We start from the raw sequence: 15,596 nt of genomic DNA on the forward strand, positions 1-15,596 counted from the left end.
CATGGAATCGGAAAGATGACTAGGTTGAGATAAAAAAATTAAATAAGAAAAAACCCACTAATACCAGCCTATATTGCTTACTTCCTGTAACTCTGAGTAATGGAAATTTTCTCTATTTTTTACCTCAATTTTTTTGTTTAGTCTAAAAGCTCCGTTGTCACGTATCATTCAGGCTTTTGTAATAAATGTGCTCATAGTCTAGCTAAGAGGTCATGAAACTGTAATTACTTGGTTTTACTGTTGCAAAAAAAAAAATGCATGTTTCTTTGGTTGTAAATTCAAATTGCTTCTTCTTCTTCTTCAATTGGAATCTCAACAGGCCAAGATACAAATGGAGACACATTACTTACGTGCGAAATAAAATTATGACTTGATAAAAATGTATTTTTGACGGTGTAGCAAAAACTCAAGGAACGAAGAGTCGAAGATGGCAAAGCGGCTTTAGGAGAAACAGAGAATACATGAATAATTTGGCAAAATGGAGAAAGTGAGGGTGATGCCCTTAATCGGCAGGTTCTTTAAAATCAAGAAAGAATAGCACAGCTAAATCAAAGTTCGTCACATCTAACTTCGGTTAACACATAGATACTATAAAGCACTTAAAATAGCATTCCATACGATTGGAAATTTAGCCTCCAAAATACAAAGTTTACTCATTTTAACAGACGCTTGGCAACCAGTGGGAAGTGCAATAATAGCTTCCCACAAAAGAAAGGTTTCAGCTTGGTCGACTGAATCACTTTGTTCTCCCAACTTTTCGTGGGAGTAAACTTGACACCAAACATGGGATTTGCACTACCCGCGCTTGTATGGAATGATCGTACGCTAGGCTCAAAACATCTGGAGGAAAACTGGGGAAACCCTGGGGGTTGATACTTCTCCCCTTTCTTTGATATTTTTGAAGTTTTACCACTTGTCTGCAATCAAAAATAAAGTCAATAGTAACACTGAAGAAATCCCGTGCATTGGTTAACATAGGTTAACCGTATCAAAGACACACGACACAAAACAAAAGGCCATTCGTCTGGGTTTCATTCTCCAGTGACTAAAAAGTTCAGATTATGATGAAACGCTTAGAACAAACAAACAAACAAAAAACTAACCTCAAGACATGATATTGATGATAACTTCTTTTAAATAGCTCTAGTCAGATGAGCTGCAAAGGTTAAGAAAAAAAAAGGGAAACTTTATGTCAGTGCCCCTTCAACCTCAACTCCCCAAAAAGAAAACAATTTATTATCAGTTACTTGCCTGCATCCTCACTCTCTAGACTGGGGATCAACCTGGCACGTATACACAGCATAAACATACATCAAAAAGTTGACGGAAAACCAACAAAGAAAGAGCAATAAGTAACTCATGAACAATATCATGGACTACACAAGAAAACTAAAGGATACCTGTAAATATCAGTTCGATCAAAATCCCTTCTCATCAATAAATCGGGCAAGAAATTGAAAACATGGACTTCCTCCTCCAAATCACAAACACACTGATACATCAACAATTCAATTTTTGGGAAATTTAGTAATAAACGGCAAAAAAAAAAGGAAAAAAAAATACATTCTCTAGTGTTATGCTGGGGTGATGGTTAGCCAAAGAGTCACCTTTGAATTGAGGGCTTGGATGAATTGACTTAGATGTGGCAAATGTGATGACCACAATATTATATTATTAATCAAGTAAAAAAAAAGAGTTAAAAATCAAAATATCAAAGAAACTATTAGCTTACATCATTCCAGTCTGGCAAATCATCATCATCATCATTAGAATTCTGGTGCTGGTTTGTTGCTTCAAAAAAACTGAAAGGAAGCAGTTCATTAGAACAGAAGAGCACACGAAATAATTGCAAAATTTGTATTAATCCTTCCGCCCCAACCATTTGTTTGGGATAGAGGGAACAATATATATTTAAAGTAAGTAGGCAAACCTTAAATAATAATCAGGAGAAGAAATTCGTGACTTCTTGTGAGCAACTTCACGAAGGAAGAAATCAAGTTCCATATGAGATTGGTTAACTCTTTTCGTAGGGAGAGACTTCATCTTTACCGTTATTGAGGAAATGAGTGAGCTCGATTGTTAATAAAGCAACAATATGACTCGACAAAACGAAAAAAGATGTGACTAAAGAACATACCGCGAATTCTTCCAGCCTTATATATGCAGCAAGCTTCGGACCGACCAAAGCAAAAATATCAAGTAGTAATGAGAGCTGTTTGACATCTGTCTTATTCTTCACGGAATTCAATTCAAGGTCGAGCTTGCTAAACAAAGATAACTTTCTTTCTGGAGACGACAAGACCAACTCGGGAACAGCTAAGAACAGTGCAGCTAACTTAAGCAAATTCCCGTCACGTGCATATTTGAAAAACGCTTGCCTAGCCCATGTTGTATTTTGCGTACTTCGGACAAGCATCCTTATAACTTCCATACAATCTCTCTGTAACACTCACATGTCACATAAACAGGTAGAAATACGAAAATAATAGCTTCATAAGATGACCATAGATTGAAAAACATTACCAAGTGCCTCAATGACTCCCGGAATAACTTGATGAAATCAGGATCATTGATACAATCAAGAAATGAAATAAGAACAAACCTTATGGTAGCAAAGCCGCCAAAGCATTTGAAAGAGTGATCTGCTCTCTCCTATAAACCTGGATAACATAAGTTTATAAGTATCAAAAACTAAACTAGATTATATGAAGAGAAACAAAAAGAGTCCATGCACTATATTTCGATGAAGAAGTAGATAGAGTTGAAATTACATGACAGATTCCATGGCAATGTCAAAAGGAGTGGCATGCTCGAGATTCAAATTTTTGTAATCAAAGACGGCATCAACTTTGTCACCCCTCTGAAGAAGATACTGGGTCAACCTAGGAGCACGGGAGATAGCGGCAAGATGAAGGGGAGTCATTCCATCCTTCAATTTGTCTTCCATGTCAATAAGACCTTTAGTTTTGCCATTAAAAACCTCAATAGCAATTTCTAAAGCATCGTTGTTAAATATTCTATCAACTGTAAATACATCACGCAATTGTTCGAAACCAGGGTCCTTGATGAGTCTCATAAACTCATCTTTCTCATCATTTTTAACGGCCAAAGACAACCTTTGATACGGGTTCAATGGCTTCGGAAAAAAGTGGTTGGAAAGCTTATAACGAGGATAGATGATTGGCTAACAATACAACAACAACAAGAGGAAAACTTAGTTAGACATGAAGCAAATTTCTAAGGTAAGTTGCTTGATACAACTTCTTCTAATCTAAATAAAGATAAAACAAATGACCCGGACGAATGGAGTACAAAATACGACAACATACCTCATCCATGCCGTAGATTATAGGAGACGCGAAACAAGATTTGTAAGATGAAACTCAAAACCCTAAGCGCTTGTGACGGATATCGGCCGTTACAAATAAAAATTTGTGATTAATTTTAGCTGCCTAAAGCTTTAGTACAGTAGTGTTCATATGAAGAAAAGGAAAGAAAAATAAGATATTGATGAAGAAGATAGAGGTATGAAACATGAACTAAAACGATGAAAACCTAGATCATGTTTTTTTTTTAAATTAATTATCTAATTCAATCCTAGTCATCTTTCCAGTATCATGTCAATATTTTTCAGTGAAAAAATGGCCTGAATATTTACAATCGGGCTTAATTACACATTATGTATAATTTATGTGGTTAATTTGCACCCGTCAAAAATTTATGGGGCTAATTTGCATATAGTGTCAAATTATGGGGCTTATTTGCCACCTATCGCTTTCAGAAGTTCAGATTAAGGAATGAGATTTGAGACTATTAGGGGTTTCTGTAACACCCTCATATACCAAGGAGCCTTAACACACTACAAGAAATCTGCTCTCGGGCGACTGAATTACGCGACAGAAAATAGTCGCTAAATGCTCTCGGGCGACTACAATCAGTCGCCAAGGGGTCGTCGCTACGCTTAGTCGCCTAAATTCACTCGGGCGACGGATTTCAGTCGCTAAAATGGCGACAGAAAAACATGTAGTCGCCAAATTAGCGACCAAAATTAGAGACGGATTGTAGTCGCCAAAATGGCGACGGGCCCTGTTAGTCGCCAAAATGGCGGACTTTTCAGTCGCTGTGTTTGGTCGCTAATTTGGCGACTACATGTTTTTCTGTCGCCAAATTTGTCGCTATGTTGCAAAAACGAAAATTATGATCGGGGTTTGCGACGGGGTGGTCGCATTTTTGGTCGCCAATTTGGCGACGGGCCAGTGTAGTCGCCAATTTAGCGACTGATGTCGGTCGCTAATTTGCCGATTTCAGTCGCTATTTTGGTATAGATTGGACCTAAAATTTTCATTTAGCTCGAGCCAAATTGCTACAATTTGAACCTGCAATTAAAATTAATCCAAAGAAAGATACACAACGCACATGATGGCCAACAACGTCACATTTCATACAAATGAAATCCGAATTCAAGTTATTACAACCAACGCAACAAGATGATTCGTGTCCAAGTCTAACTAAACAAAGGATAAAAAAGTCTCATGCATCTAACTAAAACATCCGACAAGTAAAAGGATAAACAACCAACAATTGAGTCAATGACACGGGCAGCGATCCCGCTCCACTACCACCTCCTCCGGAAGGATCTTTAGGGTCTTGATTTTGTGGACGCCATCCCGGGTTGCAAGACGAGAAATAAGTGGTCATCAACTCCATTTGCTCCTTCATTCTCTTCAACTCTTCATCCCTTGCGGCCTCCCTTGCTTCCCTTGCTTCCCTTTCCGCCTTCCTTTCTTCTCTTTCGGTCTCAAGTGTAGTTTGAAGTTGAGACACGATACTCGGCATATATGTTTGGCTTTGAGGGGTTACCGAAGTAGGTCGGTCGTAGAAGAGTTCTCTTGCCGCCTTGCCCATAAACCCCCCCCCCTTATTGAAGCCATCCACTAAATCAAGCCAAAGCTCATTATCGGAGATGTCGGGATTCCTCTCTTTCCGAAGTCGAAATTTAGCCTAAAAATTAAAGCGTTAATGATTATATGTTATATTTGTATAACAATATATATGTAATCAAAACATTTGAAAGGAATTGTATTATATACTTACATATAAATCGGCGTTCTTCTTGAATTCCACACCCTTTTCCCCTTAGCTCCTTCTTTCGTATGCGTCTCATAGAAAAGCTCCTAACCGTAGGCATCTTACCCTTATTCTTGGCCGCCTTCCGAAAATGAAAAACAAAGGTTAAATTATAAAGACTACTTAATACTTTAAATATAATCTCAAACATAAACTAACTTATATGTAAAATTAAATATACGACGTACATTTGACATTGCTCGGTCATAGAATGATTGAGAACCTCCGTAATGCGTAGCATCAATGTGGGCATCCTTCTTCCCTCCCCTTTTATTGATCCGCTCGAGCCGACTTCTCCTTAAATTCGGGGTATCTCTCTTCTCCATCGAGTTCTTTATATGCGGTTCCTATAAAAAAAAAATGCCAAATATTAGTATTTAATTAAATAGATAACAAATGACGATAATTTAACTAATTAATTACAACCACCAAAAGTAACTAAATACCTTCCATAAACCGAGGGGTTTCTTCCTCTTAGAAACCTTATACATGTTATCTCTTAGCCTCTTTTTGCCGATGTAATTGTATCTCTCCCAAACAGAACGCTCTTGTTCCTTAGGCCAATGAAAGTTTTGCTAGACGTAAAAAAAAATCGTTAGAAAACACAAATCACTAATTAATTAGAATACATTTACGAAAATTATTTAAAAATATATATACCCGGAAGTTATTGAACCATCCCTCCTTCTCTTCTTCGCTTGCATCTGACCAACAAGTAATACCCCCGGTCATCTTTTTTTGAGTGCTAGCGGTGACTCCCGAACTACATACTTGGAATTAAACTGAAATTATACATGTTAAATACGAATTAAAAATATTCATATTAAAAATAAATCAACTACTAATAAAAAAATAAATAAAGAGAATTTCTTACCAAAGACCCCTAATGTCAATAATGATCTTGTTATCCTCGGTGTATGTGATGGGGATCCCATGCTCGACCTCCTCCTCCTCCTCGTCGGTGTCATCCTCTAAGGACCGCTCGACCTCGGTGGTCTCTCCTCCTCCTCCTCCCGCGTACTACGGCCCCCACTACCTCCGCCTCATTTGTCTACCACCACGACCACGTGCCATTATACTACAAATTGAACAAATAAAATTGTTAGAAAGTGTTAATTAAAATTAAATAAAACGAAATGGATATAACATATATATATAACATAAAAAATGGCTAGGAAACACAATAATAAATAAATTGATAACAAAAAGATGTAAAAACCTCATTATCCTAATCCTCATTGTCATCCTCATCATCATCATCCTCATCATCATCATCCTCATCGTCCTCATCGTCATCATCGTCACCGTCACCGTCACCCTCCTCCTCTTCCTCCTCCTCCTCCTCCTCCTCCTCCTCCTCCTCCTCCATCTCCATCTCCATCTCCATCTCCATGTGATCATCTGTCCCCTCCACATTATCTTCTTCCTCTTCTTCCAACTCCTCCCCTCCCGCTTCTTTCTCATTCTCATGAATGATTTCATCATCAATTGGAGATAAAACTGATTTTGATACAATTTCTTCTTGAAAAAATGTTGTATCAAATTTTGATCTAGCCTTTGTCTTAAAGACCGCCCACCATTGCTTTTGATGTTTATCATTACTCGTGCTTGGATAAGAAGCAAAATACACTTGATGAGCTTGATGTGCGAGTATAAATGGGTCATAAGTCAAGTATGTTCGGGTATGATTAACTTCTACGAGTTTGTAACGATCATGGACTCTCATTCCCGCTATGGAATTATCTTTCCATTCACACTTGAATAAGACTGTTTTATAAGCACGTCCACGCCCATTATAGCACAACTCAAGGATATCCTCTAATATGCCGTAATATTCATTGTCATCAAGGGAGGAAATTGTAACACCATAATTGCATCTAACCTTCCTCTTCCCGTAATTGAATGTATGGAAATTGAATCCATTAACTGAATACCGATTCCAAGTTTTAACCTTTCGTGAAGGACCTAAGGCTAAACTCCTTACCAAATCATCTTGGATATTGCATTCAATGACATGTTTTAAAACCATGATGGAAATTGATCCTCATGCTTATTCCAAACATCATTCTTGCTCACATTAGGATGTTCTTTAATGAAATCGTTCACAAATTGTGTTTCATAAGGCTCTAAGATTTCACAATTAGAAAGAACGTAAAGATGAGCACGATTATATTCTTTGTCATCCAAATATCTTGTCTCCCCACTTGATGAACACCCTTCATCATCATGAGTTTGGAAAAACTCGGGTACACTTGTGTCCACTTCATCGGCTTTATCAATATTTAAGTTCTTTGCTTTGGTTTCTATATGTTTTTCAAAGTAAAGAGAGCAAAAATTTGCAATCTCTTCCGTTAAATACGCATTGCATATAGAACCTTCAACCCGAGCCTTATTACCAATTTTTTTCTTCAAATGATTAAGAAACCTATACATGTAAATTAAAATGTAGTTATTTCTTTATTATTAGAATAAAATATATAAATGAATAATATTTACAATTGAAATACTAGTAAATTATTATTACATACCTTTCAAATGGATACATCCACCTATATTGGACGGGTCCACCAACTTTTGCTTCATAAGGCAAATGGACCGGTAAATGCTCCATGGAATTAAAGAATGAAGGAGGGAAGATCATCTCAAGTTTACATAAGATAATTGGAATTTGGTCTTCAAGACGAATCATGTCATCAACCGATATGGTTGAAGAGCATAAATCTCGAAAAAATTGACTAATCTCGGTAACTGCATTCCACACGGTAGTTGGGAGGAGATGTTTCAATGCAACGGGTAATAAGCGCTCCATGAAAACATGACAATCGTGGCTTTTCAACCCTTGCAACTTCAGTTTCTTAAGATCAACACAACGTTTGAAATCGGATGCATATCGATCAGGAAACTTCAACTTTCCTAACCATTGACACAATGCCTTCCTTTGAGCTTTATCAAGAGTAAAAATAGCTTTTGGCTTAGACCCATCCTTACGAATGTGTAGTTTGGGACGATCACAAAATCTCTTCAACTCTTTTCTTGAAGCAATAGTATCCTTGGATTTACCTTCTACATCCATAATCGTATGAATGAGTTGCTCAAAGAAATTCTTCTCTATGTGCATTACATCCAAGTTGTGCCTGAGTAACAATATATTCCAATACGGAAGGTCCCAGAAAATGCTTCTTTTAAACCAACCGCTTTTCTTTTTCTTCAACTCTTTAAACTCTTCTTCGGTACCATCATCAACAAAAAGTAGATGGCAAATCACGTATCAACTCCCATAACTCATCCCCTGGTAGCCGATCCGGAGCATCATCAAGCACCTCCTTACCTTTAATAAAAGCTTTTTTGTTCCTTCTATTTAGATCTCTATCCGATAAGAAGGTTCTATGACAATCAAACCAACTTATTTTTTTGGAATTAGGAAGCCAAAATGCTTTGCTCTTATCCATGCAACAAGGGCATGCCTTTTGTCTTGCGGTAGACCATCCAGATAGCATACCGTAGGCGGGAAAATCATTTATGGTCCATAAAAGTGACGCTCTTAGTTGAAAATTTTGCTTCAAGGACACATCATATGTTTCCACACCAACTTCCCACAAATGTTTCAACTCCTCTATCAATGGTTGTAAATAAACATCCAAATTGGCTTTTGGGTTACTAGGCCCGGGAATAATTAGCGACAAGAAGATAAGCGCCTTTTCAAACATAACCAAGGTGGTAAGTTGTATGGTGTGATCATCACGGGCCAACAGGAGTAAGGTTTACCAAATTGGGTGAAAGGGGCAAAGCCATCCGTACATAGGCCAAGTCGAACATTGCGAGGTTCCTCGGCAAAATCAGGGTACATCTTATCAAAACGCTTCCATTCCTCTCCATCACTCGGATGACACATCTTCCCCGGTGTACGAGGATTTTCTTTGTGCCATCTCATTTGTTCAAAGAATGTTTTTTGTTGCATACATTCTTTGAAGTCTTGGAGCAAGAGGAAAATAAATTAATTGGTTTTGTGATATTGGTTTCTTACTCTTTTGACCCGTCTTATTACCCTTCTTGCCTTTTCCCTTCAAAACAATATCTCCCTCACTTGTCTCATATCTACCCCTTTGACATTTCTTACACTTGTCAAGCAAAGCATCATCTCCCCAAAAAAGCATACATCCTTCAGGACATGCATCAATCTTTTGATGCGGAAGCTCAAGGCCTTTAACTACTTTTTTGGTATTATAGAAACTTCGGGTCATGACATTATTGTCGGGGATAGCGTCCTCAAGCAAAGACGCAATAGCATCAACGGCATTAAATGGCATATTAAACTCACATTTTAAGGTTATTATCCTAGAGGCGGCTTGTAACAATGTCATTCTACTCCCTTCATATAAAGGTTTTTCTGAAGCCTTTAACATTTCAAAAAAGGATTTTGCTTGTGGGTTTGGTTCTTGTTCAATGATAGGCTCGTGATTGTCATTATTAAAAGTATTAAACTCCAAAGCATCAACTACCATATTTCTATATGGGCTATCATTTTGTTCGGTTTGAGGTTGCTCGGTAATTGGAGAATATGGTTCTCCATGACAAATCCAATTATAATAATTTGGAGAAAATCCATTTGTATAAAGATGTTCTTCTACTTGAATGTAATGAAAATATTTCAAGTTTTTACATTTACTACAAGGACACCTAAGTTTATTTTCTACCAAATCATATCCATCTTGTTGTTTAGCAAACTCAATAAACTCAAGAACCCCCTTTACAAATCTACCAGTGGGACGTTTCCTCTTATCTACCCTATCTTTGTACATCCATTTGCGTTCCGATCTCTTCATTTTAATCTAAAAAATATTCCAAACAATAATTTTTATTATACCAACATTATACTATCATTATACCAACATTATACTAACATTAGACTAGTATTATTAACACTAGCAATTTACTAAACTAACATTAGACTAGTATTATAACAACATTATACTAACATTAGACTAAATCTTGTAATTAAGTATACTAACATCATCAAAATCACCAATACATTGTCAACTACAACCCTAATTCAAATAATATTACCAATTTCACAAAAATCCCCAATTCATATTCACCCTAATTATCAATTTATACAAACCCTAACTAATTAAACATCATAACAACATCCAAATTAGTGGTTGTTTATACTAACCAAACTAACTACAAGAACAAATTCAACAAACAAATCAAAAACTATACTATAATTAACATATACTAATAACACAAATACTAACTAAACTAAGATTAACTTATACTAACCAAACTAAATCTACCTTAAACTTAACATACTAAGAACACTAATATACTAAATAAACTAATTACAATAACAAATTAAACAAATTAAACTAAACTTAATCTAAGAAATTGAAATTATAAACAAAGATTCATACCTTCTTCAAATCAAATTAGTGTTGTTCGGTGGTTGGGTGGTCGCCGGTGGTGGGGTCGGATGGTGTTGATGGCAGCGACGGCAGTGATTGTTGGCGGCGGTGACGATGGCGCGGCGTCGAGGTCTTGTCGTCCTTCTCTATTTTTTTTTTTCGAATTGGTAAAGTAAGAGAGAGGGGAAGGAAATCTGGGTATATGGTGTGAATTGGGCGGGCGACGGACAATGGCGACGGAACAGTGCTCGGTCGCTAATGTAGCGACTAAAAGCGGTCGCTATTTATTTTTATTCAGTCGCTATTTTTTTTAAAAAGTCGTCGCCAATTTGGCGACGTGTTGCAGTCGCCCGAATTTTTTGCTAGTCGCCAATTTCGAGACCATGCGTTTTCGTCGCCTAGTTTGGTAGCCCGAGAACGAAATTCTTGTAGTGAACAAAACCTTCCCTAGCATATAAGGGCATTACCATCTCGGTTGCCCGAGGACAGTAATAATCAAATGTCGATAAAAGAACAATTAAGATTTATTACAAGTGATTGACAAAACTAACGATATACAAAAGGTACAACTCAGACTACTATCAGCTATGTGAACTACTTCTGCCGTGACTCGTGAAAGACTCATCCCGCCAAGCACCCAACTACCATCCAAGATATCACCTGCTAAGACTGACTGCTCACCATAGGGGATCACAGCAGACACGACAGAAACAAACAACAAAACAAAACCACACAAGGTTAGTAACTGAGAAAATACACCAACAACTGCCGACACGATACAGATACAACAAGACACACACACACAAGCCACATCTCCTCCAATGAATCACCATCACCGATTGTCCACTGGACCAGCCCTGCTAGTGGGGGACCGCAGTCGTTCCCACCTAAGCCCCGCTCATCAAATTGAGCGATAACTCATGTCCATTAATATGCACATCCCTTCTGTGGCGGGTTCCACAGAAGGTGAATCAAGGGCGTGAAGTCACTCCCACAAGTGACTCCACTCAGCCAGGGACGCACCCCGAAGATCACAGACAGTTATACGATAATCACAATCAGCTGCACCACAACAACGTTAAACGAAATAACACAACACCAACCAATTACCACAATCTATCAATCACACCGACTCTACATCAACCGAACCATATCCAAAGACACCCTAGACATCCAACAGTACTGAGTAGGCGAACCTACTTTTAGCCAACCGCAGCGATTCCACGTCCGATCACATGATACCAATCAACCAAGCAATACACCTATACAAATAGTACAACCATCTATCACTACCACTATAACCCTAACTGAGAACACAACGACAATGATGACGACGATGACATACCTACGCATAGCAATTCGGCGTCAAGACCGCTACCCGACTCAAGCAACCCATCTCCATGGCACAAGCATCCTCAAGAACTCGAGTGGAAGAAACTATGGTGAAGGAAAGGAGAAGAGACGACATCTAGGTTTAGGAAAGAGAGGCGGAAATGATTTGCGGTTTCACAAAACATGATTTGTAAATCCTCGCTGTAAACACGCTACTCGATCGAGTAACCGACTTACTCAATCGAGTGACCGCTACTCGACCGAGCCTCGAAGCTACTCGATCGAGTAACCTCCGCTAGAGCGAGTGACACACTAACCAAAGCTCACACCGTCACCAGACATTGCTCGTAAGGTTTTCGAAGCTCAAGACATGCATCTAAGGTCGGTCAGCGTGAGTCAACGGGTCCCTAAAAGGACGGGTATTACAGTCTTCCCCCCTTAACTGTTTAGAAATACCATCTCACTACGTAAGTTCGTCAGACATCATCATCGTCGTTCGCCTTAGTACATAACACATAACACGACTCTCAACTAATAATCACCCACTTCCTTTTTGCATCACTGAACAATTACTAATCACAAAAACGACTAACTCAACCATCACCTGCACCCACTACACGTTATTATTCAACCGTACACCAACACCACTATCAGACTATATACTTTCATTCATCACTTGACGACAATTACCAATTACGAAACACACAAAGCAACGATCCTATCATCGATTCACAACAACACATGTTACTGATTCACACCACATATGTTTCATTCCCCTCTATTACTTCAACCACACAACACAATTCTGCTAAAGACAACCCCACTATTGCTAATAATATCAAATTTTCAAGCCAACATAACGAATAATGACTGAAAATAAGGTATACAACATGCTATTTAATTCAACAATTATAAATTCTTACTCAACTGCACAATAACTATTATGAAACTATTCAAACAATCATTCACATGCTTTAAAATACCACAAAAATACTGTAAAATTGTTATAATTGCGTCATTTTTCCTTTGCGACATTACTCTTCCCCTCTTAAAATGAACTTCGTCCTCGAAGTTCACCCTCATCCCACTTTCCTGTCCCTCAAACCGATATATATTATACCATATAGACATTACTCACAACCACAAAGCAACCTTGATTTATGCTGACACAACCTACTCTTTGACATTACACAGTTTAACTCATATAAACATAAAACCACTGAAAGCATGTAACACACCGCAAGATATATTATTACAAACTAGCAGCCAAGTCATCAATTATTTGTTATACGATCATACCAATTATGCAGCAACGTTAAAATCATTGTACCTTACTTCTCTAAGGTAGTTTGATATAGAACACAAAATTATACAAATACCACCGAGAGTTGTGCAAATTAACCAATACGCATATTCGACTCACGACAGCTGCGACACCTTCTTGACATTACATGAACATGACCCACATGAGATATGTATATATAGCTAGTAAGAAAGTGAACAACATCGCCGGACATCCAATCATCGACTATCTAACCTGATACGAATTAATCCCTTATATGATCATACCCACACGCAACAATAGAGTTAATTGTGTAGATACCTCATTTCTGCACCTCCCGCAAACCACCCGGTGATGATTGGGCCGCATGTTTGATACGCGGACGATTTATGACAATTCGTAAGTTTATCGTCAAGTGATAGCTCAAATACTTGTGTCTACCCCTTGGTCGTCATATACGCGCCCTTACGGTCATTTTGACAGTAATTAGAGTTCATTTGGAGTCCGGGTCAAAAACCGTCTTCATTTTCTAATAACCGTTTAAAAATGCCGAGTCGGAATGTTCTGGAATATTCCGGATATTTTTATTCCATATTTGAATCTTTTAATCTTTTGGCAAAATATATCCCGAAATTATATTTTAAACAATAAGGAAGTTGAGATCTACCACAATTCCATAACAGAAACGCGGAAAATCTTTCTTCCGCAGGAGGAAACTCCTGGGGAAAGAACGCAGCACCTGCTGCGCCTCTTCCAAGAGCCGCAGTGGTTGCTGCGCCTCTTCCCCAGCTCCTTTCTGCGTAGTTTAAGATCTTTTCGAGATTTGTTTCCAAAGTTTTACCGAAACCCTAATGCCTCCGTGTGATTAGTATAAATAGGGACCTTCGTTCCTCATATTTCTCACGCGAGTGTCCGCCCTTATCTTCTCCCTTTGCATTCTAAAACCGTGCTCTTTTCTTATTGACGTCTACGTGCTTGAACTTTCGACCACGTAAGCTCGAATCCTTCTGAGTACCAGCCTCGTTTTGCATGACCGACCAATTTGACCAACTCCACTCAATCAATTTAATCAACTTAGTTTAATTCCTCTTAAGAGGGCACTTTCGTCGTACATTCGAGTCGAGCAATCATTAATCGTTAACTTAGTCAATCTCGTTTTGTCAAACATGTAAGTCTGAGGGTGTAAATCCCATGTTTTATTATTGTACCTTTTTATCGTATAAATTATTGTAAGATTTACGTCGAAAGCATATTTAAAAACCGCTTTATAAAACCTTTTTATCAAACCCTTTTTCCGGATTAACAGAGATCAGACGTCGAGAAGAAACGCAGCATCTGCTGCGCCTCTTCCTGAGGTTGCCGTTGTTTCTGCTTTTCTTCTTCTTCCTCTGTTCTTCGTTGATTCGTCTCTTTTGTTCTGTCTTTCTTATTTTTCTTCATTAGTCATTCGTATAATAATTTTAAATACATAATTCATACTTATTTTATCATCTTTAAAATTCGACTTAAATCTCAAGTAATTAATATTTGCGGGTTTTCGTCATTAAAATCAAATCCGGGTTTTAGAGATTCGATTCATCCGTATCAAGTCTCTGGAATTCACTTTTGTATATTTTTCACTTCTTTATCGTCATCATCATCAATAGCTTAACATTAATAAACCTAATTAGTTTGTTTTAATAAACTTAATTTGTAATTAGTAATTAATTCATTCTAATTACTTTGAGTCTTTTTTTTTTATTGCTTTTATAATCACTTTCATCCGTAAATAATTTGTTAAATCACTTCCATCCGAGTCAAATATCAATAATTGAGCATTAAATTACCAACGAACATTAACGATATGCAGTTCCGGCTTCACATCCAGAACTCACCTCAGGAACAGACGCAGTGACCATTGTGCCTCTTCCAAGGGACGCAGCTCTGCTGCGCCTGTTCCGGGTTGAGTTCTGCCTCTGAACTTCCGTTGTTGCTCTGACCTAGTTTATTAGTTTACGTATTAATCAACTATTAATCGTATTATCACTACTAATCTATTCGTTTTCTAACCTTAATTTGTTTTCCTTTTCTTTTCTCAAATTATCCGTTTTAAGTGTATTTTCGACGTAAATCGATCAAACCATTGTAATTATTGTATTTTCATTATACTCTTTATTATCGTTTGTTTGTATGTTTTCACATGTAATCAACCTTAAATCACTACTTTGACCTAATTGTATGCTAAATTACATGTTCACCGACTTAGTTAATTCTCACATGCTAGGATTAATTTATTGGATGTTGCATTGCATGCATATAATCGACAACATATCAAGTATAAATGATTTCCCTAATCATTAGTAGAGGCCGTTATCGAGGCGGGCGTGATTAGGTGTTCGATCAAAAGAGCTTCCTAATACGTACCCTCACCCCTTACTCAAGATTTCTGTGAACATCCGTACTCATTGGCATCC

At 37.7% G+C, this 15,596-nt stretch overlaps 1 protein-coding gene across 1 annotated transcript; it reads right to left on the reverse strand.

The window, feature by feature from the left end:
- Window positions 1–488: 488 nt before the first annotated feature.
- Window positions 489–3,540, reverse strand: LOC141638236 (uncharacterized). The gene is made up of 10 exons (XM_074447648.1): window positions 3,330–3,540; window positions 2,772–3,184; window positions 2,603–2,660; window positions 2,138–2,440; window positions 1,931–2,043; window positions 1,733–1,802; window positions 1,401–1,492; window positions 1,252–1,283; window positions 1,104–1,156; window positions 489–917 (listed from the first exon to the last, which is right to left on the reverse strand). The coding sequence occupies exons 1-9, from the start codon at window positions 3,336–3,338 to the stop codon at window positions 1,134–1,136; spliced, it is 1,113 nt and encodes a 370-aa protein (XP_074303749.1). The 5' UTR covers window positions 3,339–3,540; the 3' UTR covers window positions 489–917; window positions 1,104–1,133.
- Between the last annotated feature and the right edge of the window lie 12,056 nt (window positions 3,541–15,596).

The sequence above is a fragment of the Silene latifolia genome, unplaced genomic scaffold (assembly GCF_048544455.1).
Source record: "Silene latifolia isolate original U9 population unplaced genomic scaffold, ASM4854445v1 scaffold_20.1, whole genome shotgun sequence".
Taxonomy (NCBI): domain Eukaryota; kingdom Viridiplantae; phylum Streptophyta; class Magnoliopsida; order Caryophyllales; family Caryophyllaceae; genus Silene; species Silene latifolia.

Bases quoted from the DNA above. Each gene is read 5' to 3' on its own strand.
- LOC141638236 (XM_074447648.1), bottom strand. The intron at 2,044-2,137 runs GTATGTTCTTTA...ATAACGGTAAAG, and splicing joins TAAGGCTGGAAGAATTCGCG to ATGAAGTCTCTCCCTACGAA. The intron at 1,157-1,251 runs GCAAGTAACTGA...TAACCTTTGCAG, and splicing joins TCTAGAGAGTGAGGATGCAG to CTCATCTGACTAGAGCTATT.